The 26,594-nt window shown below is 38.3% G+C and overlaps 4 protein-coding genes across 8 annotated transcripts; 2 read left to right on the forward strand and 2 right to left on the reverse strand.

The window, feature by feature from the left end:
• Window positions 1-3,399: 3,399 nt before the first annotated feature.
• LOC124219320 (uncharacterized) lies at window positions 3,400-6,025 on the forward strand. The gene is made up of 2 exons (XM_046626703.2): window positions 3,400-3,473; window positions 4,456-6,025. The coding sequence occupies exons 1-2, from the start codon at window positions 3,447-3,449 to the stop codon at window positions 5,089-5,091; spliced, it is 663 nt and encodes a 220-aa protein (XP_046482659.1). The 5' UTR covers window positions 3,400-3,446; the 3' UTR covers window positions 5,092-6,025.
• A 145-nt stretch (window positions 6,026-6,170) lies between these two features.
• LOC124219319 (neurofilament heavy polypeptide) lies at window positions 6,171-10,685 on the reverse strand. The gene is made up of 4 exons (XM_046626702.2): window positions 10,560-10,685; window positions 10,244-10,423; window positions 10,028-10,160; window positions 6,171-9,960 (listed from the first exon to the last, which is right to left on the reverse strand). The coding sequence occupies exons 1-4, from the start codon at window positions 10,608-10,610 to the stop codon at window positions 8,222-8,224; spliced, it is 2,103 nt and encodes a 700-aa protein (XP_046482658.1). The 5' UTR covers window positions 10,611-10,685; the 3' UTR covers window positions 6,171-8,221.
• Window positions 10,686-11,495: 810 nt separating this feature from the next.
• Window positions 11,496-15,150, reverse strand: LOC124219024 (uncharacterized). Of its 2 annotated transcripts, XM_046626094.2 has the most exons (7): window positions 15,081-15,150; window positions 14,184-14,323; window positions 13,845-14,033; window positions 13,062-13,724; window positions 12,575-12,952; window positions 12,201-12,501; window positions 11,496-12,132 (listed from the first exon to the last, which is right to left on the reverse strand). In XM_046626094.2, exons 3-7 carry the CDS (start codon window positions 14,028-14,030, stop codon window positions 11,879-11,881), a joined length of 1,782 nt encoding a protein of 593 aa, XP_046482050.1. In that variant the 5' UTR covers window positions 14,031-14,033; window positions 14,184-14,323; window positions 15,081-15,150; the 3' UTR covers window positions 11,496-11,878. The 2 variants fall into 2 exon arrangements, with proteins under 2 accessions (XP_046482050.1, XP_046482051.1); XM_046626095.2 differs by lacking the exons at window positions 11,496-12,132; window positions 15,081-15,150 and having other exon boundaries at window positions 12,385-12,490; window positions 14,184-14,453.
• Window positions 15,151-15,154: 4 nt separating this feature from the next.
• Art4 (arginine methyltransferase 4) lies at window positions 15,155-23,389 on the forward strand. 4 transcript variants are annotated; one of them, XM_046626088.2, is made up of 8 exons: window positions 15,155-15,665; window positions 16,676-16,816; window positions 16,933-17,427; window positions 17,572-17,838; window positions 17,937-18,159; window positions 18,246-18,532; window positions 19,370-19,506; window positions 20,266-23,389. In XM_046626088.2, exons 1-8 carry the CDS (start codon window positions 15,533-15,535, stop codon window positions 20,392-20,394), a joined length of 1,812 nt encoding a protein of 603 aa, XP_046482044.1. In that variant the 5' UTR covers window positions 15,155-15,532; the 3' UTR covers window positions 20,395-23,389. The 4 variants fall into 4 exon arrangements, with proteins under 4 accessions (XP_046482044.1, XP_046482045.1, XP_046482046.1 ...); XM_046626089.2 differs by having other exon boundaries at window positions 20,284-23,389; XM_046626090.2 differs by having other exon boundaries at window positions 19,370-19,465.
• The last annotated feature ends 3,205 nt before the right edge of the window (window positions 23,390-26,594 follow it).

The raw sequence follows: 26,594 nt of genomic DNA on the forward strand, positions 1-26,594 counted from the left end.
TTTTTACAGTTTGTATATTAATATTTTTTTTTTAAATGTACAAACTTTTTGTTTTTGAGAAATTTTTTCTTCAAAACATTTTCATTAGTCCGCCAACTCTCATCAGTTTCAAGATCATCACGAAAGTTTGTATACGTATTTCTGTATTTTTGAAAATATTTTCGCAACTCACGGTTATAATGATCCGACAACTGCAATCCTGTGACTATCTTGTGATGAAAATTTAATTTAAAAAATCATCTCACAGACTTTTCCATGTAAACAAATAAATGAAAGTTGAATATGGAATAATTACAGAAGTCAAACAAGTTTCCTGCCGTTCTTCCGTTTGCCTCATTTTTCTTGCATCCAGCTGTCTGTACACACCTAGATAAATACAACTTACAACACGTGTGTCGGAAATTGTGTTAACGCAATAACGTCATGGAAAATGGAAAGTGATATACGACAGAGGAGGTTGAAAATCAGCGAAAGGAGGAAGTGGAGCATTTCTTCATTATACAAAGTTACACGCAGAGTATACGTGCATAAATATACAATACAATAATCGATGGCGTAATTTGAAGGGCGACAGACTCGTTAATTTATAATTAAAAGAATATGCAACAGTATCCACGATACTGCGATTATCGGAGGCGCACGCGACGCAATTAACGAATCGCGGAGATTCGATGTCTCTAAAATAATTGCACCAACAATTGCACAATGTCGTGTTAAAACATAATGCGATGAAAGTCTCGGGGCAATGAATGTGCGTGTGTATATAACCTGCTTCAGGAGAGTGCAATTAGAACGATTACGTACCGGCTTCTGTTAACTCGACATCGAACATAACGATCTGCAAGTTGTCGAGTTTGATGATCATGCGATAATGTTGTTACAATTGTCGTTCTTATTTTTCATAAGAACTTAAAGTTCATCTCATACCGTAACTTCTGTCCTGTAATTAAGCTCGATAATGGCGGTGAAAAAACGCGTTTCCTTTCATGATTTTTTTTTTTTTGTTTATTCTTTTCACAAAGAGCCAGACGTAAATGGCGAGCGTAAAATACACATGCATACAAGAAAGGAGGTATTATTTTCAGATATTCAGAAGCCGCACGTATTCGCCTTTTTCATATCGTATGGAAATTTATTCATCCCGATGAACATGATAAACCTGCGGGGATATGTGCCGAATCTCACCTCTCTAACAGTCTTTGCATTCTCTGCACCTACATATATATTTATACACACTTATACATATATAACATATTCTATCCTATGAGAGATAAAGAGACGCCTCGTATTTTTCCCACGTTTCGTACTGTCGCGATCGGAATAGTTTTACAATTTTTCTTTTTTTTTTCTCTCTTCTTTCTTTCTCTCTCATTATTCTCAGTCTCGGTCAAAAATTTAATTAGCCAATTTTTACGATAAACTGTACCTGTAACGAAGAATCGTTGAAAATTTTGTCCTTCAAGAAAAAAAAAAAATTCTTTTTCAATGATTATTGATAAATCGATTAGTTTACGAATCTGTAGTGTGAAAATTTTATGCAACCCAAAAAAAAAACTGTTACAAGTTTTCTCTCTTCTCAAAATTATTATAAATTAAAATTGGAAACGTTCAATTCAAATTGCAACAAATTACGAACAGAATCATTACAATTCATTCAATTCAACGTAACTTGCGATAGGATTTTCTCTTTTTCATCCAATTAAAGATTATATACGCGTGTCATTTGATTATGGATAAAATTGTTATAATCGTCTCAACTACTGTCATAAAAAGTATAAATAAAAAACGTATGAATTATTAACGCAGCAATTAGCAGGCGTTTATAATTCATACATTATTCAACCTTCCAATTTATCAGATCGGTTAACGTGCCAGCGCCATGTTTTGATGCAGTTCTATTGCCCATTACAGGAATACAACGGTTTCGAATGATGTAAAATATTTAAGTAGGTATATAAGGTCTGTATATACATATACGTGGAAGATTGTCATCAGCCTGCAGTGCAGATCTGCGCTGGAAGAAAGTGCAGCGGTAATTTCTGAGAAACATGGGTGTACCTATAATCTCGTATATATGTAGATGCATGTATACGTTACTTACATATATGTATATACATCCTGACACAAGTCAGGTTAGAATCGGTTGTGGTCACCGCTGCTGTTTGTAACATATTAGATTTCCTCTTCTTACTTTATTTTCTCTTTTGCGGATCGATTTCCTGCGGCTAGTTTTGCACAGAAATTTTTGAGGTGTCGAAATTTATCGCCAAAAACAAGAGAAACCAACAAAGAATTACGGATTGTACGGAAAAACTTGAAAATTCTTGGACAGAATTTCTTTCGGAAATACAATAAGTATTTGGTCGAGTAGAAAAAAATTGTAGAAGACAGAACTTCACATGGTTTTCAGACAAGTTCTAACTGTAGAAACTTTTTAAACGACGAGAAAACAAAAACAAGAATCGCTAGATTCGAACAACAATTTTTCCCGCTATTTTTCAAATTTTGTTCGGAAATACAACAATATTAGATGCAGGTAGGAAAAAATGTGCAGAAGACAGAATTTCACCCAGCTTGCAGTTAAGTACAAACAATGGAAACTTTTGTTGAATGAACGACGAGAAGACGAAAAGACGAATCGCACGATTGGGAGAACAATTTTTCCCGCCATTCTTCAAATTTTATTCGAAAATACAATAATATTATATGCACGGAGGAAAAAATTTGTAGAAGACAGCATTTCATCCAGCTTGCAGTTGAGTACAAACTGTGGAAACTTTTTAAAGGACGACAAGAAGACGAATAGAAAAATCGTAATGTTGGAAGAAAAATTTTTCCCGCCATTATTCAAATTTTGTTCGGAAATACGACAATATTAGATGCAGGCAGGAAAAAATTTGCAGAAAACGGAACTTCACCCAGCTTGCAGTTAAGTACAAACTATGGAAACTTTTTAAACGACGAAGAGAAGACGAAAAGAAGAATCGCGAGATTGAAAGAACAATTTTTCCCGCCATTTTTATCTTTCTGCAAATACGCTGCTGCGATAGATCGTTATATGACCTGACATATGTACAACGTATATAGGATATGTACTTTCCCGTGGTTTGTATTACCTGCATTGTACAGTCGACTGCACTTGCCGTAGGTGCATATTACGTACCTCGAACTATGTGACGTGTTGTGTACGATATGTACACCAGCTTTATGTGAAATTCTGATTTCCTCAATCCGCAATGCGCCTTTTTTTAATCCGTTCGAGTCGATGACCACCGGCTAGCTTGCTGTTGCTGCTGCTGCTGCTGCAACTGAAAGGAAAGACGGGGAGGAAGGCAACGCCTCGACTTTTCCTATATAAAAGGAACCCCATTCGATAGAATTTAATTCAGTATACACTGTGCAGACTTAACGCGGAGTTGAGACGTGGTGAAGCCCATTCAAACAACATGAGAAACTACGCGGATAAGTTTAAGGTGGGCTGCATACTCCTGACTTTTATTTGTATATTTTTGAATCAAGCATGTACAGAATTTTTTTTCTTCAATCTGGATTTTGGTTCACATCATTTATTATACTCTCGCAGTATTAATAGTTTCTGTAAAGGTGTCTGTTCGTCGGTCCGTTTTTCAGTAAAAACGGTTGAGTTGCAAAGCAGTAAGAGAACAAGAAAAAAAAAAAAAAAAAAATAAATAAACACCACATTTTGTGTAAATTTTTTACTTTTAAACGACTTGAAATAGAAAGCACTCGGTTTTCAAAAAAGAAATTTATTCGAAATCTAGTAGACCGTTCGAATCAAGAAGGGTCATGTTGATTGAGAACAGGATCATCAAAACACACTGTGAAAATAGTCGGAGGTGATTTTGATGGAGAAAAAAAAAATAATGTTGCTCTATCAACATTGAGATAATTAGGTTTGACAGCAAGAATTTTATTTCTAATATTGAAATTTTTAGCTTTCCTCTATACTTTCAGGCATAATACACGTTTTTTAACTTCCCTTATTCTTTTTCTTCTTCATAGTCATCTAAGAAATGAAAAGTCGAATTTGCACTACATATCAAAGTATCAAGAATCTAGAAAATCACCTGTCACAATTGTTCGGATGGTCTTCTGAGTCTGTGTCGGTGATTGATTTTTGTCCAACGATATCTGGAGAGTGAATGAACGAATTTTGATGATTTTTTTCAAGCTCACAATTGAGTAGATTCTCGATTTTATCGGTTACGTGGTTTCTAAGTGACCTGAATAACGAAATAAAAAAGAATTTGAAATATCACTGGTCAACGTTTTGCGATATTGAAATGCATCCCAGCTGGAAGCAGTTAGACTGACGCTATCAAAGTGCGCGAAATTAACCGCTTGTTGATGCAGTGATACAACTTTCCTCGTTCGATTTCTTTTCTAAAACGACACTACAAGAAATTTAAAACTAATCCCTATTCCTCCGTACAGGTGACTTTGCTGCTGGCCCTGGCGTATTCAGCAGCATGCATAGCCGAGGAGGCAGCTGACGAGAAAAAATCTGCATCGGCTTTACCGAGCGAGGATAAGTCAAAGCCAAAACGAGGTTTGGATTTGGGTTACGGGGGATTCGGGGGCCATGACTTCGGGGGCCACGATTTCGGAGGGCACGATTTCGGTGGCGGCGTCGGCGGCTTCGGGGGCGGCGGCGACACCGTCGGCATCCACGAGGGTCACATCTCGGCGATAACGATAACCAAGGAGAAGAAGGTCCACGTCCCGGTTCCCTATCCCGTCAAGGTTCACGTAGATCGGCCGTATCCAGTTCACGTCCCGGCGCCTTACCCAGTCACCGTCGAAAAGCACGTCCCGTATCCCGTCGAGAAACACGTTCCGTATCCAGTCAAGGTGCCGGTTAAGGTTCCCTACCCCGTAAAAGTACCCTACAAGGTCCCCTACCCCGTTCACAAGCCAGTTCCGTATCCCGTGAAAGTGCCCGTCGTCGTCAAGGAGCCTTACCCGGTATTCGTTAAGGAGCATCATCACCACGAGGGTGGTGAATTCGGCGGTGGATACGGTGGGGGATTCGGGGGATCCCACGGGTTCGAGTCCTTCGGTCATCACTAGATAATTTCCCTAGATCGTTTCTTTTACCCCAGATTTTATCGGGCACTTATATCGATGCATGTTTGCGATTATTTTTTGATTTTTTTTTGATTTTTTAAGCAAAGAGAGAAAGGTAAACGAGAACTGTGTGAATTTGTGATTGCAATGTGTAAAACAAGATGGCGCTGAGGACTTGGTTTTTGCCGGATTAGTTTATGGTTAATTATGTCGATTCGAGAGTACTGACAATTCGGTGCAAGCTGTCAAGCTTTAGTTTTTTCACGTTCAACGAATGGATTACAAAAAATACGACGAAAAAGGTTGTTCAAAATTAAATATGGCATGGTTCAATATGGCGCTGCGGCGGCATATTTTCATTACCGACAGAGTCGACTCTCGTTATGACAAATTCAATCGTAAAATATCGTCCATTCAATCGTAATCGCGTATTAAAGAAAACAGTGACGATTTTATGCGAGTAATTTACAAAAAGCTTGACAGATACTTTCGAAAAATACTTGATCACGATAATCCTGAGTCAAAATCCACCCGCTTTCCACACCGATTTGGAAGAGGGGAAAGTCTCCCTGTAAGGATAAACGGTGTTGCAGCACGAGACGAATTCGTGATCACATTTCCAGTCACGTTTCTGTTGGAAATCATATTGGCACTCTCAATGATGCGTTGAAAAATTTCGCAGCGTTGAAGATATATATTCTCACTACAGAAGAGGAGAAGTTTGAGATTATTCGCAGTACGGTTCACCGCATCTTTCTCTCACTGTTTGATAAATGAATTTTGATACGAATGTTCAGGAGAAGGGAAATTATGTAAGGTAACTCTGATTTGCGGACCTCAAAAGTGATTACGTATATTTTTAATTTTATACTGATATTTTTTTTTTTACTACGTTCGAATCAAATTTTGCTCAATTTTATTATATATAAGGTCACTGTGAAATGCGTATAAAGTATAAGATATCTCTGAAAAATTCTGCACGATATCCTGATATTTATTATTTTCCATTTTCACCGAAGTAAATTTATCTCGCTTATCGCTTGAAAATTTTCGAAAAAATATGTTTGATTTGTTAAAATCGTATGTTCGGATAAATTTACGTAAATTGATAATTCTGTATATATGAGTTCAAAATCTAGACTATAAATTTCAGGGATCTCGGTGGTAAAGAAAAATTATAAATATACAAATATAGATAAATAAATCAATAGATCGTCTTGTATTTTAAGTGTAAGAACAATACCTAGTCTAAGAATAAGATTGTATACATCTGTAATATTAAATAAAAATATGCGAGAAAATATAAGAACGAGTTTCCGTCTTGTGACCGAAATTTTTCACGAGATTTCATTAAATTAACAATTTATAATAACCGATTATAGAAGCTATGTTGATAATTAACATAAAATTCGTTTGAAAATTAAGTCAAGTTCGGTATTTCTTTACACATGCGAGTTAATATTATGAATGAAAAACACATTATCATCAGGCTTACATTTCCGCACTTTCTGCGCTGCTTCTAACAGTAACTCAACTAATTTCATTGGTAATTTCCTGCACCTGAACACGTAACATTATTCCCGCAAAGAGAAGCGAAAGAAACTTTTACGCAACAGACTTGCTTATGTATAAATGCATATTGCAGTAAATAATATTTCACCGTGGCACTTATAATGCCAGTTACCACATTCGAGTGTGTTATTACGAAGCGTTACGCGATACGCATCATCCAAAAGGACACGTTATGCGGCTTTATCTTCGTCTCGAGTACAACTGCAGGCAATAATCTCTATTAGAAAGTCGAGTTCGACAGTAATATTTCACATGTGCAGAAGAGAAGAAAATCAAACCGCTACTCTGTTGGAATGATTACAAAAATACTTGCGATAAGACGGGTATCAGACAGTTTCAATCGAATTTTCAAACTAATTCCCATTCCCTCCAACCGTTCATTTCACCCATCATTTGAAAAAAATTTTTTTTACATCTTTATTACGACTATATAACTAATGTCTCTAAGGAGTTCATAGCTGTAGGAATACTGTGAAGCCCTTTCTGAAGGTGCAGCTTGGTAATCAATTATACGGATGATTACGCGTGAGGCATATTCTACCTATATACGCACACTCAGGCTTGTTATTAATGAATATTTGTGTATAATTATCAGATAAACAATCGGGAGAGTAGGTACAATACGTCCGTATATACATATACATACATGTATACCAACTTCGAAGCTCCGCTGTAATTATCACACGAATTAATTACAGTTCGGTAGATACTATACACCGCTCATACCACGCGTGTCTTGTAACTTGTGTATACACGCACACCTACAAACCACGAATCACACAGGTAGATGGAATTCGCGAAACCTCAGGTTCAGAGAAATTCGGCTCGTTAATCATTACAGGAATACCGGGAAACTAATTACAACAATCAAAACAACTCCACCGCCACGGTTCGAATTTCGAAATTCAAATTTTGATCATCGTTTTAACAGGTAGATTAACGTAGTTTACAATCATTGTCAGTACTAATTCAAACGACGATTCCTCATATTTGAGTTTTCGGAATTTAGTCTCAGTAATTTATCTGATAAAAAAAAAAAAAAAATCATTCGAATTATCGACGGGCAAGATGTCGATAACATTTTTCACGAACTAAAACGAGTATCCGAAAGCTGTTGCTGGAATGAGGGAATTTTCAGATGCAATATCTTATGGTTGTTGAGAAAGAATTTCGGAGGTGTGAGAAAAATAGTGGATGCATTGCTAAACATTATTCCGTTCAGCTTGCTATAGGAATTTTTCCCGACTTCAATTCCGATTGAATTCAACAATTCGAAACATTGTAATAAAAAGATCACTATAACACGAAAGTTGAACACAAGAACATTGTTAAATACAAAATTTTGTACAGTGTAATAAATTATAAGTTAATACGTGAATATTGTACACGAAGTTCCGATCGATCAAGCTGAATCAAGAATTCAAATTTCGGTGTCGAAAATGGGGAAACTACGTCCAAGTATTGCACTGATCCACAGTTTCGTTTGCCATTGGAAGACTTTTCGATCAAGTTCGATCGATCGAAACTTCAAACACGTCACGAACGATATAAATCTACACTGTCAATGATCTTCGCTAACTTCAGTTTTGCCATCTAATTTCCTCTCGACATGACCTGTAGCCGATGGCTCAGCCGTCGTTAAAATAATACTCTCAGCGTCAGTTTGACCGTCGGAAATTTGATATTCCACAGATTTGTCCACCTCGTTGCTCTTCGCGGACTCTGCGCGAGGAGTCACCGTTTCGACGTTTCTTAGGGCGAGATATTCTTCGACAGACCCGGTAGTCGGACTCTCGCTCTTTTCAGGGCCGCTTTTCTCTACGACAGAGGCGTTTGGCATATTTTGCGCAGTGTTCAAACCCGGGGAATTGTTCAGCCTAGCGCGTCGCTGCCTTTCTCTGAGCCTCTTTCTGATCTCGGACTGGATCTTTGACTCCTTTATCACGCTTTGGACGTCCTCAGTTTGGTAATAACGCGTCGCCCAAGTTTCCGCGGCGTTGGAGTCACTTTTCGCTTCATCCTTCGAAGACTCGGGTCTCTTTTCCTCGACTTGCACGGGATTCCGAATTTCGCCGGGCTCCGGCTCCTCCATGTCGTCAGGATAGTCGTCGAGGTCTATCACTATCTCTAAATCGGTCGACTTGTCCTCGTCGATCTCGCGCGGATTCACGGCTTCCGGTTTTCGTTCAGTCTTCTCGGCCAGCGGAATTTCCGTCTTCTCTTCCATCCGTTTCTGCTGAATTTCAGGCCTCGAACTTTCCGGCACCTTCGCGTCTTTCGGGGCCTCTTCCTTAACCCCGGAAGCGAGGTTACCGTCATTTTTACCTGACGATTGCGTCTCCGACACGGGATTACTTTTCTCAATCGTCGTCGAATTGTCCTTCGTCTTTCTTTTAAACTTCCTGGAAGTTTCCAACTCTGTGCTCGCTTTTTTCACGGGCGTTTCTACCGATATCTCCGCATTCCCGACGTTCGCTTTTCCCATAATTTCTACTGTTGCAGCAACAGGGCTGGAATTTTGCTCGGTCGATGCCTTGCTCTTCTCTCTTGCAACAGAATCCTGGCTTTCGCTTAGTTTTCTGCTCCCCACAGCACCGCTGTTCTCCTGAGAACTCGCAACGCCGTTCTTCGGTACACGTTCGTTTTCCAGTCTCTGATTTCTGCGCTTTCCTTGACCGCCTTCACCGTCACTTTCGCTGGACAGTAATTCGATGGTAGTAGTCGGCTGAAGAACAAGCACAACATCTTCTTCAACGGGTATTTCCTGATTCGTTTGTCCGGACATGATGGTGTCCAGTTCCTGCAGCTTGTCCTCGACTACCTTCAGACTCAGATTCCGGTCCCTGGCTCTTGCTTTCGAATTCACAGCTAAGCTTGAACCTGAGTTTGAAACGTTGCTCTGGGCAGTCATAACAGTGGTAGAATTGGTCGGGATTATGTCCTCCTCTTTGCGTATCAACGCTCTGATGGCTCGAGCTCTCATTTCCAGCTCTAAAAGATCAAGCAAACTCTCCCCGTCTTTTTCCTTGGACTGTTCGGATTCAGCTTCTTTCTTTACGATTACTTCCGCCCCGGATCTATGCGTCTTGGAGTCGCTTTCCATTTTCACTTTATATTTCTGAATGTCCCTGGGTTTAGCTTTCTCTTTACTCGTTTTTTCTGACCAGAGTTTTGACTTTGGCTTGTCTTTTTTGGACCCAAGTCCCTTCTTTGGTGCTTGCACCTCTTCTCTAGGCACCGCATCTACATCTGACGCATCTCCCCATTCCTCGGTGTCGGATATTATTTCCAAAGAAGGACCTGAATTGAATAGACGCCACAAATAAGTGAATTCTGTCAAAATGTTAAGAGAAATATGTTTTCCTACCAGAATCATCGGTGTCGTCAGAATCCGATGATTGGAGCAAGGGCTGTCCGTTTAGTATAGACAAGATACGTGCTTTGGACATACCGCTCAGCTCATTTGCACACCATTCTTCGAGCTCGTTCTGTTCCATTTTCTAAAAGGAAGTTATTGCCAAAACAGAATTAGTTGTTTTGGATTTTGGACTTATATCTATCGACTAATTCTCATTGTGCTTACTTTCAAGACTTGTGGGAGCATCATGCGCAGCTTATCCCCCTTGACGGCAATGAATAATTGACGAGCAAGTTCTCTACGATCCACCAAATAATCCTTGATTGGCTTCAAGTTCTGTGCATTGCTTTCGTCGTCCGAAGACGCAGAAGAAGTACTTTCGGAACTGTTGCTGCTGGAATTATCCTAGGGAAAAATCACAGATGAAAATTAATACCTCAAATTATTGAGAAATTCAACTTAAGTTAAGTTAGGTTAGGTTAAGAATAAAATTCAAAATTATGTAACTTGAAGCTGCAGAATATTTGATAAATAAACTCACCTGACTTCGTTTACGTAACTTTTTTGGCTTGTGATTTTTTCTATCCGACATTTTCTCACACTTTTGCCGGCTTATTAGTTTGTATCGTATTATCAGATTGTTTGTAACTGACTGCCCGCCGCTGCGAGCGCCACCTACGATATCTGGCAATAGGATTCTATTTTCAAATATTCAAATTTTTTACACGAATGGCGCTGCTGAAGCGCTACCTTCAAGGGGCTAACAGATTTCGGGGAGGTCGAAGAGTTCAACGTGTTTCGGTCGCGTTCGGCTTTTCGAAATTGTAGACAGCATGTTTAACTTAACGGTTTTTTGTAATCAACACGATCCGTGAGGTTGGCTTTGGCGAGTGATCATCAAATAAACAGTTCATCGTCATCCAAACATTCTTTGTCACGCGACATTCCTGCAACTGTTTTTTTTTTCTTTCGAATTCTAAACAAATGTCGATCGCGATTCAACCGTTACGTACTTACATTGCCACGGTAGAGGCTAAATTTGTAAATATTTTTCTTAAATTCATAGAGAAATTATGTTTTGAGTATGCTGTTCACTTTAGAACGTTCCCTTTTTGTTTTTTGCTGATTATTTCGCACGTCAGAAGTTATTTCCAATCGCTGTAAGGACATATACACCTACTTATATCGCACGATTGCCCATCCGATTCTCAAATATGTATCAACAAATCAAAGTGCATGTATTTCAAACGCCCAAAAGGGTTTAACGGCTCCATTCTGTACACAATTCTAAACAAAAACACTCCAATCCATTTTCATTTGTCGCAGAAATAAAGAAATGGCACGGATTCTACGAAATTGCCAAAGTAAGTTCGTAGAATTTATTCCATGATGAAAAATTTGTTTAATGAGTTGCATTTCACTTCCGGTTTATCGCGACCTTTAGTGATTAAGAAACTGTAATCGGAATTTCTACTGATTTTCACCAAATTATTACAAACAATATAAGACATTTTTTATTCAAACAAAATTATCCATATCATGAAACGACGTTAAACCATATTCACTGTACAAATTGTAGACATATTTACATTTTCCATTAACTTTGATACTTTTCAGGTGAGCGTTAATATTTCTGGATTTTTATTTCGTTGTTCAAATATCATTTTGATGAGAAAAATACGACTTCAGACGATAAATCAGTATAGGAATTGCACGAGTATTATATAAATACGGAAACCACATCAACCTTATTTTCTTAGCAGCAATTCACCTCTGGCCTTAATTGTAAGCTAGAAGTTACATATTCATTTTATAGAAGAATCTTCAAATTGAAATGAATTTCGTTGCAATACTTTTGCTTTATTGATCTGTTCGGACCAGAACTGGAACGGTTTGGTGTAATAAGTTTGATATGATCGAAATCATTTTGTACGCCTCGACATATTCTTCGCTGTTTGGTTCTAAGGTGTCCCGTATCGAGGGAACTACTTCGCTGTTTAACAAATTCACCAATGTTGCTTGATATTTGAGTTGTTGGATCCTTTGCATGAGCTCAAACAATACAAGCAGTTGATTTTTGTTCGCATATCGTATATAACAAACCCGAGACATTTCTGTAAACAGTGAAAAAAATAATATGACATGTAATGTGAGAGGTATTTTATTGTATATGACAAATTACCTTTGAAATTTGGAATACATGCTTCATTCCAAACAGCATTTAATCTCCAGGTCCTGTTTCTCTCTATTAAACTCTTAGTGCAACGATTTTGCATCATGTTGCAGACTTTCCTTTTTAAGGGGCTGAAGTTACGTATTTCGAGCAATTTACAAGTGGTATCCAAATTTGTGTAACGGATTTTAATCTGGCTCAGTTCTATAAAATCCATGCTCTTGTTGCACGACTCTTTCAGCATAGGTAAAAAATCCTTACACAAATTATCCAGCTTTCTTCTGGTTGATAATTTTTCCCTATCATGATTCTGAAGTATATGCATTGAGTAAAATTGGGTAATAAACGTATGCTGAGAGATTAATGAAATGAGACTCCCTTACCATCGTATGGAATTCTGTGAGAAATCTGTGCTCAGCTTTCTCGCCTCGTTTGTCGTTTGCCATTTTACTCGTCGATTGCCTGTTGAAATAGCCGTGATAAACTTTCAGAAGTTTGACGAGGTCCGAGGGTACTCCAAATCTGTCCAAACCCTCCGTTACATCCATGCTTGTGTAAATCTTTTCCTCGACATACTTTGGAGCGTTTTTATCGTGCACAGGGCAGTTCGCAGCTTCTGAATTTTCGTTCGGCCCTGACAGGCGGGTATCAGAATCAACGGACAGTTTGCTGATCAATTTTTCAAGCTCAGCAGCCGAGGTAGGGCCAGAAATTGATGAGTCTGAAGATTTTTCAGTTGCCAAACTGTGGGAGCTGTGAATCTGAGTACATAAAATTGAAGATTAATTCTGAGTAGACGGCAAGACTCAGATGATATTTTCGATTGAAAATTTCAAGCAATTCAAATTATTGAACGTACTAATTCTTTACCAATTTTTCCGACGAGCTGCTACTTCGTTTCGCCACAGCCTGCGATCTTGTATTTGTAGCTTCCATATTTTTTATACGTGATTTATTAGCGGCAATGAAATTCTTCTTTCCCTTTGACGTTCGATCCGCTTTCGAAGCAGCAGCTAGTAAATTATATGGAGATGTCGATATTAGCTTCTCATCAATTTGTTTAGATTCTGATATTCTGGTTCGATTCCTCCCAAGTTGACATGTTTCAGTGAAAGATTTTTTATCCCCTTTGCTAACTTTTGTCCTCATGTCTTTCTCATTCAACGCTTTCGGAACTTCAAACTGATTTTTAACAGGTATTTTTTTCTTAGGACAGTAAGTGTCATTTGACTTTACTTCTTCTGGCTCTCTTTGTCTTATTCCAATATCGCACTGCTCAGTTACTGCTCGCTTGTTCGTATCGCTGGAAGGCTTACAGCCATTCTCTTTTCCTCCCTTAGAATCGGACAACCTCGTTTTGCTAGCCGTCACCCTTGAGCCGGAAGCATATATTTGACTCACGCTAGGCTTGCGAGCTAGTTTTTTCTCTGCCAGAACGTTAATCGCAAGCTTTTCTCTAAGTTGACGAGCTTGCGCCACCGCCCTGTCTATACCGGTAGCTATTTCGTTGACATGATCCTCCAACGATGGGATCTGAATTAAATCGTGGCAACAACAAAAAATAGGAAAATGAATATTAGCTTTCTCGGTCTTCTTCTGCTGTTTCAGTTCGTTTCTTTTTGTCAGTGAAAGAGAACGTTTATACATTCTTACCCCAAGGCACTTGCACGATTCTTGGTCGATTTGTCGCTTCTCAATTGTCTCCAGATTCCATGGGGCGAGGACGAATTTCACTTCTTCGCATTGCGACCTTAGAATATTCTTGACATCGTCCGTCGAACGAAGCGAGTGGAGGACGAATTCAGTTAAGCTTGACAAATCCAAGACTTTCTTATTCATATTCTATGGAAACAAAGAGAAATATAAATTGAAATAGATATACAAAACAAATGTGATAAAAATTGTTTCTTTCAAGTTATTCTGTTTTTATTTTTCATCTATAAACATGATTGACAACACTACCAGATTCTAACCTCAAATTGTTAGACTTACTTCACGTGTGTAATTGCTTTGTTTACTGCATGGACATTTCGATCGAGCGTTGACTCAGTTGATTGAAGAATATATCTTTAGTGAACGGATCGAGTAACCATCGGTCGTTGACTGAAGAACACATCTGTTGATTCCGAACACTGTTGAAATTTGGCGCCATTTAACTGGGGTGTAAGTGCCCAACACGTTTTGTTTGTTTTTCTTGAATACCGTGTGGGAGCAAATAATGAGAACGAAAAATTTCAAAATATTTAAAGGTCGCAAACCAACTTCACATAGGTCTCTAACTTCTAGATATAATATTTTTGGCTTAGTCGGTTACTAGACATTCTATAATTTCGATAAAGTAAACTGACATACCGACAATAGTGATTCTACCTTAACTATTTTACTGACTGGAAAAACGGTAGAATCTAAGACTACTCGTAGGCTGTACAGCGTGTGTTTTTGAAGTTACGACAAGTAGCTGAATCGAGTACCAATGTGACAGCATATGGTTATCCTACCGCATAATTCACGTCGGTAAAGAAGAACCATCGCGTTTTCTTAATCATATTTCCGTTCGAACGTACGAAAATGTATGAAAATACTAGGTGATGCTAAGCCACTGAAATTAAGCTACGCGGTGGATAAGCAATGATCTAGTTGGATTTACGTGATTAGCACAATTAGTATCAATAGCGTAGGAGGTACGTGCATTCAACGAATCAAGCACCACAATATAGCCCGTGTGTAAATATACGCTAAAAGGAGCAGCAGCAGCAGCAGGAGCGAATGAATGTTGGCCTGTGTTGAAAAGTGTGCGTGGGGGTGGTTGGTCGGTCGCCGATAGACGAAATAATCCCAAGTGATTTACGCGATAGTTATAATCAACAGTAATACCGTGAAAAAAATTACCGTCCATACGACGCGACTTGAAGAGATAAAACGAATCCCTATATTCATCGATTGTAAAATCTTCGACAAAGCTGGAGAGACAATCCAACCGAACCCCCTCGGAAGAGCGGGTAACCCGTGCATCGTAACGAGTAAGAGAAACAGGAACCGGTAAACCACTAAAAACGGGCCGTGCAGCCGAAGGAGACACGCGCAACTCAACACCGAGATACGAGCAACGGTGATAATAGACTTGAGTAATCGTGGCCCGTCGCCGTTGGAGTTGTGTAAAATCCATGTAAAATCACGACCGGCGAGTGGTGTAGAGACAGATATATGAGCGAACGTGTGAGTGAGTGCGAGTGAGCCTTGGACTCTTGGTGGGAAAGGGAAAACAGAAGCAGCAGCAGCAACAGCGGTATTATAAGGAGCCGCGCAAAAACGCACGCGGTTTTAGGTAGTAGTTGGTAAAAATGGCGAAGGTATTTCGCACGGTGACAGTATCGACTTTGTCAAACAATGGACAGTCGGCGCTGAAATACGACAAGCCGGTCACTCTTAACATCAATTACGACCCTCAGGGACTGAGCGTCGAATTGATACCAGGTAATGCCCCCTTAATGCTCTTAAACCCGATCAATAATATCGTTGAAATAACGTTACCCCCGCTCGCCGAACCTAACCTACATCTTTGTCGATGCCCGACGCCCGTCTTCTTCCCCTTAGCACGAGTTTGGAAATACCGTAATTCGCATCACGTGCTTTTATCCGATACGTACCCAGATCACCGCTGAGCTTTCTCGAACAATTTTTAATGTGAGAAACAGAAGACGTGTTGAAAAAAAAAACAATGGACAAAAAGATGTACAATTTGTTCGATTTCTAATAGATTTACGGCTTGCTGCAGTTTTTTTTTTTTTTTTTGTTTTTTTTTTCTAATATTTTCTCTTCAATTTACATTTTGTCAGGCGAAGCACCAGATTGCAGATATTGTTTAAACGATTCCCTATTTTATTCCAATATCAAGATCGAGCCGAATATTTATCTACCTCAATGATAATGAAGCTTGAAATATCATTTGTGAGAGAGCGAAAGATAGAGAGAGCGAGATGAGAGAGATGACTTAACAGGATCAAAGCTTTTCTTGCACGAAGTGCAATCGTGACTTGTGTTTTTTCGATTGATACGCTCGTCATTCTGAGATTTGACGATATAAAATTCTGGAGGAAATTCACGCGCACACAAGTCGTGAGAATTGTGAATTTTCCAAAAGTTTAAGTAGCTGTTACGTTGTAACCGGTAATTGGTGAAATTTATAAATCACATCAATATTACTGCTTCGTCAAACTATGTCCCATTCGTTTTCAATTAGCTGTTCTGAAATTATGAAAAGAAGAAACAGTTTTATGTAAGAGAAGTTTGAAAATCCTGAGAAACGAATATGTAAATGCAGATAGGTACGTGAACTTGCAAATTATAGAAGGGAATTTTTTTTCAATACATTGTTCTCTGCGATCTCTGAAAGGATAAGTGCACTTTGATTATGATAACGAACAGAATATCCCTGACTCATTGTTTGGGCGTATATTAGTTTATTGAAAGAAATTTTCCAACAGATGAACAAGGGAGCAGAGAAAAAATCACACTGCTAGAATTCCCAGTAACACATAGCACAGAATGTTCGAGAGTAGCTTCGCTAGGATACGTTTTCACATTGGATACGGAGAGCCTTTTGCTCACATTTGCAAACGAAACAGGTAAACGGATATCATATTTGTTTGATCGTTTAATTACGAGGTTTGATTTCCTCGCCTCGACATCTGCCGGTAATAAAGGTTTGTCAAATTTCATTACTTATGACGAATGATTACAGATATTCGCAACTTTCACTCGAACATATTAAAGTTGAAAAATGGAAAAGGGGTTTCGGCATTCAACGAGAGAACAGAGGAGTCTTCAGCGATGCAGTATTTCCAATTTTACGGCTACCTTTCCCAGCAGCAAAACATGATGCAGGACTACATAAGGACAAGCACATACCAGCGGGCGATTCTGGGCAATATATCAGACTTCAAGGACAAGGTTGTTCTGGACGTTGGCGCCGGCTCCGGGATCCTTTCATTCTTTGCTGTTCAAGCTGGAGCAAAAAAAGTTTACGCAGTAGAGGCCAGCAACATGGCCAACCACGCCGAACTTCTCGTTGCCGCGAATAATCTATCGGATAGAATAATTGTAATTGCTGGTAAAATTGAAGAAATCGATTTACCTGAACACGTTGACTGCGTGGTCAGCGAACCAATGGGATACATGCTGTACAACGAAAGAATGCTCGAGACTTATCTTCACGCAAAGAAGTGGCTCGCCCCAGGTGAGAATGTTGAAAAATGCTACTGTAACTCCGCTTAATGGAACGATATTAGTCTTTGTTTTTTATTTACATTCGTTTATCTTTGTTTTCAAAGGCTGAATATAGTCTCATTCACCTTTGCTCAGCTGACTAAACCATTTTCAGGCGGTCGTATGTTTCCATCTCGAGGGGATCTCCACGTTGCCCCGTTCTCCGACGAAAATCTGTACATGGAGCAATTTAACAAGGCAAATTTTTGGTACCAGACATGCTTTCACGGCGTTGATTTGTCCGCGATGAGAAACAACGCCATCAAAGAGTACTTCAGACAGCCGATAGTCGATACGTTTGATATACGCATATGTATGGCAAAATCCGTCAGACATGTTGTAGATTTTCAGACAGCACATGAGACTGATTTACATAAAATAGGTAACCGAACAAAAATGATCTCATCATCGCTACCCGAGTTTACAGAAAAAAATCATGAATTTAATTTGGTGTAACTGGAAATGTTTTTGCGTTTACAGAAATAGACGTCGATTTTCACATACTAGAAAGCGGCACTTGTCATGGGTTGGCGTTTTGGTTTGACGTAGCATTTATTGGTTGTACTCAACAAGTCTGGCTAAGCACAGCACCTACGGAGCCGCTGACTCACTGGTATCAGGTTCGGTGCCTTTTAGAAAATCCCCTATTTTGCAAGAGCGGTCAACTTTTATCTGGCAAAGTTATACTGATCGCAAACAAAAGGTAAAGAGTTCTATTAACGTTACTCCTATTATATTTTGCTTGCCTGATCCATGGGTAGTAAAGATTTAACTGTTTATACCTTTCAGACAATCTTACGATGTTACGATAGAACTGAAATTGGAAGGAACCAACATGGAAACTAGCAGCAATACTTTAGACTTGAAGAACCCGTACTTTAGGTATACGGGAGCAGCTGCTCAGCCACCACCGGGTTTGAACAACACTTCGCCGAGCGAGGCTTACTGGACAAATCTTGATGCTCAAGGGGCGCGACAGGCCGTTAACATGGTCAACGGAATGTCTGTTAACGGTCTTGGCGAGGTATCGATGGATACAAACTCGGCGGTGAATCAGAATAACTTGTTAGCGATAGGTAAGAGCTGGTTCAGATAATCGTAGTTTGTGTTGTCGAAAATTATAAAAGAGATTAGCCAGCCCTTTGTCTGTTTGAAGTAAAGCCCGTCTTTTTTTTCATCCCGTATTTGCTGTCTCATCTTGTTGTTTTCCTTACTCCAGTATGGTTATTCTCTACGCATGAGGTTCCTTACCCTGAGGGATGATTTCTGAATGCTGTGTAATTATCGAACGATTTACGTTCAATCCTCTGTCAATAATTTTCCTTTCCCAAGTACCGCTCGAAGCTTGTCGATTTATGTATCCTGGTGTAACTTGTAGAGTATCATGTATACTTTTCTTATGTTTTTTTTTCTTTGTTTCAAATTTATCTGTAAGTAAACACAGGGAAATGCGAATTTATAAATAAATAATGATCTTTTACACAATACCTTGTTGTTAAACGTATCCTCGAATAATATTCAACTTGCTGAGTAACGTTTTGCTCCGAGTTTATTTATTGCAATATTTGCAGTTGTTTATGTTTCCTAATTCTATTTTTTTTTTTTTGGCTACTATAAAAGAAATCGCATCCTCTTCTCTCGATAATGAAACCTTACCATGAGCAAATCGAAGATTCAACACGCTGAAGTATTTCTCATAAATCTGTAAAGTTGAACGATACGATTAGGTTTATTCTTTACTACTTTTGTCGTCTTGTTTTTTTCTTTTCACAAGAAACAACAGCTTGAAATAATACGCACAATATTAGCGTCAGAGAAAGATATATGTTGGAGATAAACTGCAATAGCGATATGGAAGAAAACACTATTGGAATTACGTAAAAATTAACGGCCTACGTTTTTCTCTGTGGCAGGAGGTCAGCCTAACATACATCCTGGATCAATATCGAGTACAGGTCGAGGAAGAGTAGGCGGAACGGCAACCAGCACGCAGGCAGCACAGCTTATAGGTGGTGGAATTACACCAAACATGTTTACGTCGCCGGCCACAGTTAGTATAACAAACCTTGTTGCTTTCAACCAGCTAGCTACTCTTTATCCACAGTAATGTGTGTGGTAGATGTGAAAATCGATTTGGAAAAACGGGAAAAAGAGACAAAAAAAAAAAAATAAAAAAAAAAAATAAATGAAAAAACGAAAGTAATATCTTCTTCAAAGAATTCGGCAAAGTCATTCTTACAGGTCAGATAATGAAAATTCGCAAAAGCAATGTAACAAGTTTTGTTAGTCTTTCTCTAGGCTCAGATATCCTTTACCTCAGGTTTGGCGTATTCGAAGGGAAGTGAAGTAAAATGGTATATCAAACAATGATGTTTTCTTTCTGAAATTTCTTGAAATACCAAGTGCTCGTATCATGTAATATTTCTCAATTCTGTTTCAGTTTCGTAATTCGTACGTATGTACTTAAAAAGAAAAAAAAAACAGAAAACAAACAGAAAAAAAAAACACCCAAGATTTTCTATCGCATCAACCGATTCTTGTGGAATAATTTCAAAAGAGACAATCATTCGTTTTTCAACTCCACCTTCTATCGCCTCAAATCGTTTCGCGACCCTTACCGATTGCAAGGAGAGGTGATAGGAGTCGAAGGTGAAAAAAGAAATCTTTCAAAATTATCAACTTCATGTGTAAAACGGTGCCATGTTCCCTTGGATATCGTTATAGCTAGCTGGTTTAACGCAGACCCCCGTAAAACCGTGTAAACAGAATACTAAAGTATCGGCCTGCCTGCGTGTCTTTCGCGCTACAGCTTGGTGTTACTTTCCAGCAATCGCTGGTCCTCGGCAACACGTCTCACTACCCAGTCAACCCAAGTCTGATGATTGGGGACTACGTTACACCTGGTAACGGAATGTCGCCACAACCATACCGACAATGATCTATAGCGAAGCCTCCACGATCGACCTTTTGCCGTAAAGTTAAACACCTGTATAGCTATAATAACAGTCAGAGAAACGGATGCGGAAGTGGTAACGGGAACGGGACAAAGAACGGCGCCACCGCCAATTCCCAGAAGCAGAGTCGCCGGCTCGTCTTCAGTTCGCCGACCAGCAAGCCACGTCTATCTTCCGCATTAAGGATCGTGAGGGCTTTCAATTTGTCTGCTCAAAATTCGGACGTCGCGTGCCTCGACGGAGGAAATCACGGGATGCCCGTCGACAAGGATTTCGATTTCGAGATAGGACTGGGCTTGGGATTAGCCAGGAACAGATCGCTGATCGAAGCACGCTGGAGAAGATTGCGAGCCATATTTTCGTAGCTAAGGTTTTTACGTTTTAATATAGCCTGTCGTTATCCCAATGGCGATAAGATTCCCGGAACCGTTAATACGGACGGACGACTTGATATCCATAACTACCTACTTAACAATTATCGTGTCCAACGAAATAGATGAAACGTAAATTGGGCAGGAATGATAACCTCCGACCTTTCTCTCCTTGCGATTTAAGAGAGAGAGGGACATCAATGCGCTCGCTTGCCAAACTACCGAGGAGATAACGATATTTTTTAATGACTGTATGATACACGCAAACAGTATGTCCATGCATTTCTACGTGTTACGCATTAGTATTGTACATAGGGTAAAGAGGCCGATAAAAAATCAGCCCCTTTTACAACGCGTTCACAATACGACACTTACTACCTACTAGATGTTCTACTTACCTCATGATCTGACATTAATCGATATACAAATAATATCGAATTATTCAAGATTTTTCAACTCGCTGTAAACCAATTTGTTTTTGTCTCTCTCTCTTTTACCGCCGTATGTTTTTAAGTAAAATCCTGTAAATCAAGTTTGAACTGCCACAAAATGTGGGTACAGCAATAACTGATTAAACGTTGTCGTCATCGTCGTTGTTGGTGTTTGTCGTAGTTTGAATAGTTTTTTTTTTCTTTTGTTTTTAAGTTCTCGTCTTTGTCTTCGAACATTAAAAATAAGGTGAAATAAAAATAGGCAATTTAAAGGTAAAAATATCAAATCGTCGTTACAATTTGATCGAATGCACGTTTAGTACAATAACAATGATATTAGTGCGAGAAAGTATCTATATTTTTCAGAATAAAAACGAGACCGTTTCTTTGCAGATCATCAGAGAAAATAGAATGATACGTCGTTTCAATATGCCTGTTATTTATTCACTGGTCATCATCACTTTAGTATTGAAGGGTCAACAAACTGACGTTGTCTGTTTGAAATGTAATTTCTCTCAAGTTTTAATTCAAATTCTTCTTCACCTGCGCTTAACCGAATTTTATATAATTTACTTAGTTCAGTAATCATTTAAAAATCAAACTTCCAGTTGAAACATCCGTCAAATTCAAGAGTGAAAGTTTCACGCACGAGTGTACTTAGTTTTCAATTTTCCGCCCGTTCTTTTCTTTCTCCCCTCTTTTAGATATCGATATTTCAATTCTCGCATTACGTTTCGAGACCCTTGTAATCAATATAGATAAATTTACATAATTTTAGAATTTAAGGTAATTGTAAACAATAATACACATAATGAAACGTCGGAGTAAAGATTAAAAGAGGAACGAAGCAAAGACAAGCAAAACATTTTTATTTTAAATCACGTTTCAGTCAGTATTGCGAATGTTAAATAAGCGAGCGTTGATCACTTTTTCATGGTTTATGTATGATAATACGATACTAGCTATTATATCTCTTCGTAGTACGTAAAATCTTAATAATTATCAGAGAGAAAGAAGAATCGGCGCCCAGTGGTTTAAATAATATAGTTGAATGTGTTGACTGTAATTTTAAGCACTAAAGTAATCTAAATAACTCTAATTGTATTCTGAAGATTAATTATTAATATTAACGGAATCATCGCATTTAGAGAATAATTGCCCTATTCTATAAGGTGTAGAACGCTAAACTCTGCGATTATGCATATATATACATATATATATACATATATATATATATATATATATATATTTATATATATATATTCTACGCTCTACAGTATGAATTATTATATACACTAGCGGTCATAAACGCCCATTACATTAATGCGGTTATTATTATTATTATTATTACTATTATTATTCTTTTCATATTCTTCCTCCCGATACAAATGCATAATATTATCATGCATGATGTAAAAGAAAGAATCCTAATTCAGTTTCTATTTCTGTACACATGCATCATATGCAACATCTTTCTCAATATTTCTTTTATTCGTTTAGTCCTCTTTTTATACTGGAATGTAGGTACTGCATATACATGGGTAGTCAGAGTCGATCTCAACACATAAAACACAGCTGCCGTTGTGGCGTCAAAAGTGAGGAAATTTCGTCTTTCATCTGTTTCGAAATTGATTTTAAACTCGGTGACTGTCAATCAAGCTCTAAAGATCTTTAAAAGTTTCGAACGATGTTGTTTCTTGAATATAGTGTGGCATTTGAAAATAAAACTGTTCTTCGAAACATCTTCTCGGACTTAGGACTTGGAAACGCTCCACTCGCTGAGCCGTTGTAGTTTTGCGTTCTGGAAGTTTCATCTGCTAGCTTTGTTGTTGCCATTACTCGTAGGCTTAGTCCACCTCGCCACTTTAGCCCACTATATCTATTGTTTCACGTTTCTGTTTGACAAGATTGAGACATTCGTTACTTCTCCGTTATTGGCAGAGTCAGAAATCACCGATTTCGTGGATATTTGAACAGCAACTCGTCGTGATTCGGAGAGAAAGCCTTTCTCGATTTGATACCACGACGCCATGTTTCTGTGCACGTATACGCGTGAGATCGTTTTCGGTATCGCCTTAAGATAACTAATATTGTAATAGATAATTAGTTCATGTGTGAGTCTTAATTTTAGGTTTTTATACAAACGATTATTATTATATTTTTACCTCGCTGGTTTATTTATTTGTTTTTCGACTATATATACCTACTTACTTCCCCTAAACAAACATACATACATATAAACGTTTTCTTTTGCTCAATACACCTCCTCAGGCTGAAGGAATTGACTAGCGAGAGCTGAAAGTACCTACTTGAATTTGGTGCTGCTTAACGCTATCGATCAATCATCTATTATCAACATAATAATTATAATATTATTGTCATTAAATGCTTTGAAAAAAAACCTACGGCGTTATTTGTATTTTTTTTTTTTTTTAAATTAGTCTAGGATTTTAACGACGAGCAACATTCTTTTGGTTCATTTTTCTTTTTTCTTGAAAAAAAAAAAAAGGGAAATGGAAAAACATTGATGACGATCGGCCTTACATGATATACATATACGAATGTTTGTCGAAATTAATAAGACCTCGGTGATATACGCGCACGTTACTTTCGAACGTCAGGTGTTAGCTTCCACATTGGTACGAATAATTGGAAAGAATATTCCTTAAGTAGTTGTAATGTGTGTTTTTTAGATTGTAACAAACTCATACGATCATGTGACTCGAGCCGTTGCGGCAAATAAATCATACGTTTTTGCCATCCAAGTAGCTATAGATAATTTTATACACATCACCCTTGCGACCACTTCCTTATTAATTATACAATTTTCATTCAATTAATAATCAAAGATTTGTAACTGTGAAAAAAAAATTAAATGAATAAAAACAAAACTTATCGGAGAAATCGAGCGACGGATAGAATCGTAGTAATTAGGATTTATTGAACAAGTTGACAATGGAAAAGATCTCAATATGTTGCTCTCAAAAATTTCCGCACGAGTCGATCCATGAGTTTCAAAACAATACCCTTCGAATCATTATCGTTTGTCCTTTCGTGGATATCTAGCGAATTTTGTAATGTTTCGTGTAAAATTTCCACCATAGTTCCTCCAGTTGCTTTTAGTAGCTCCTTTAGGTTTTCATCTATACTTGATCTCAAAGATCTCGAGCCTGTCCTCGGGTGTCCGTTTTTCGGTTTGGATAAGATAAAGGATTGTGAAATTGACAATGTCAAGTGGTTTTTGCTCGAGAACAATCGTAATAGTAAATCCACAAGGATATTCGGTAGAATTTCGATTTTATTAATTAGTGAGTTGGTGAAATCAGGAATGTCTAATGTTCCTCATTTGGAACCATCCTAGCCGCCGATCCACTGCGAAATAATTTTGTAATTCCATGTTTTCTACTGCGGGAAGTGAGATGAACAATGTACAGTGGCTCCTAATTGAAACAATTGAAACAGATGATCCACCAAGATAGGTGTGATGAACTATTTAAGATATAAATTGAATCTCGATTTTTTAATTTTCATAAAACGATAAATTTATTTAACAAAAAGAAAATTAAAAAAAAACGTTGCAAAATAAGTGCTCTAATATGAGATCCTTGAATCGAGAAAGAATTTGCGGATAGATTTAATTAATTCTTTTTATCGAATTACAATTAAAATTGATTAATAAGAAGTTAAATAATTCGAAATTTTTTTAAACCAGCGAGTAGAACATAGTCCTCAAACAGCTATTTAAATTGGCTCAATACTCTGAGGCACTTGATACCATGGCGTTGTATACCCAAGGCATACAAAGAACTCTCGAAAATTAGTTCCATACATATATTTCGAGTCGGAGAATGCTATCATCGAGTAACTACATCCTGTTGAAAAACGTAATATTTCCTACAGCTTCAGGTAGCCAACTGCGCTTGTGTTCGGTAATTTACATATTTCACCCTCATGATGTTAGTAAGCTAACAATAAGACTTTGCTGCGATGTCCAGTCGATAATAACAGATTCACAGTCTCTTTCTATCACATGAAATAAAAAAAAAAAAAAAAAGAGAACATCTTTGCCGGTATGTCAATCATCAGTACCGGTACTACAGGTCGCGTACTGATCTGCTACGACCCTTGATGTGGGTAAGTTACCATTAATTTTTTGTAACAGAAGAATCCCCATAAGACTAGCCTTTTGATATGATATGACTAATCAATGGTGCTAATAAATCGGTAATAGGTAGAACGGTAACATGGGCAAAACAGTTCGCGATAATGCCGCTACTTGGCACCACGTTCAATTTACCTTATTTACCACTACCAACCATTCGCAGACGTTCCGTGGGTTGCGTTTGATAAGGTCATGTAGCCTGCAATGTTGGGTACAAACAAAAGATTGGTCCTCGCAGTTGACTCTGTAATTATTCATTCACGCTGATGCTTCAAGTATCGGAAACTCCAAGTTCTTATTCAACACTCCTTGACTCATTACCTCAATTTAATTAGAATTTCTCTTTTCCGAGCGTGGACGGTATGATAATAATAATATTAACGACAGAAAATGGCTGGTATGTTTTTTTAAAAGCATCGGTTGATCACTCTTAATTTTTTCCGAAAGTCCTTGAGATGGATTATTGAACGTTTTTATCGCATTAAAGTACCAGAGCAGCTGAAACGTGCAGTAAGTATCAACGGTGATGTTGAGGTATAAAACAAGCCGAGCTCTCCGGTGACAAACGACGTAGCTTGGCGTTGATACAGCGAGTCCACCTACGTTGGGGATTTTTACGATGAGATAAAAACAATGGGAAGAGTATATACGAGGCTTGTCAAGCATAGAATAAAGACACTTGATTTTCCACGGCTAATGAACATTTTTCATTGTTTTCTCTCTTTCTCCCTCGCATCAGCTCTTGATCCCCTTCCACTCTCCTTCTCGCTCTTTGATTCCCACTCTACCCAGCAGTTGTGTGCGTCTGACACCGCTTTGTTTCAGATCCCGTCAGGTCACTACCTTAATTTTTCATTCTTTAAGTCCGCTCGCGGTGACTTGATTTTTCTCAAAACTTGTCCTCGCCTGGCAGTAGCAGCTGCTCTATATACCTACCAAATAATGGAGAGGAAGAATAAAATATTCGAATGCATTAACAAACCTTTCAGTCTTATTAAAAACAAGCAATTAATTATTCCGTTTTTGCTGATACCTCATCAGTCGCTGCAGAATTTCAATAAATCTCAATACAATCTGGAACACCGAAGAATGTTTCTTACTACGGTGATGGAATACTTGATGCGTACCGCAAATTCAGGGTCCCATGGTCAAGTTTGAATAATTAAGGATCTAACTAACCACAAGTTCGAGAAGTCATTTGGTTGAATGATGGTCAGCCG

Source organism: Neodiprion pinetum, chromosome 5, assembly GCF_021155775.2.
Source record: "Neodiprion pinetum isolate iyNeoPine1 chromosome 5, iyNeoPine1.2, whole genome shotgun sequence".
NCBI classification, from domain to species: Eukaryota; Metazoa; Arthropoda; class Insecta; order Hymenoptera; family Diprionidae; genus Neodiprion; species Neodiprion pinetum.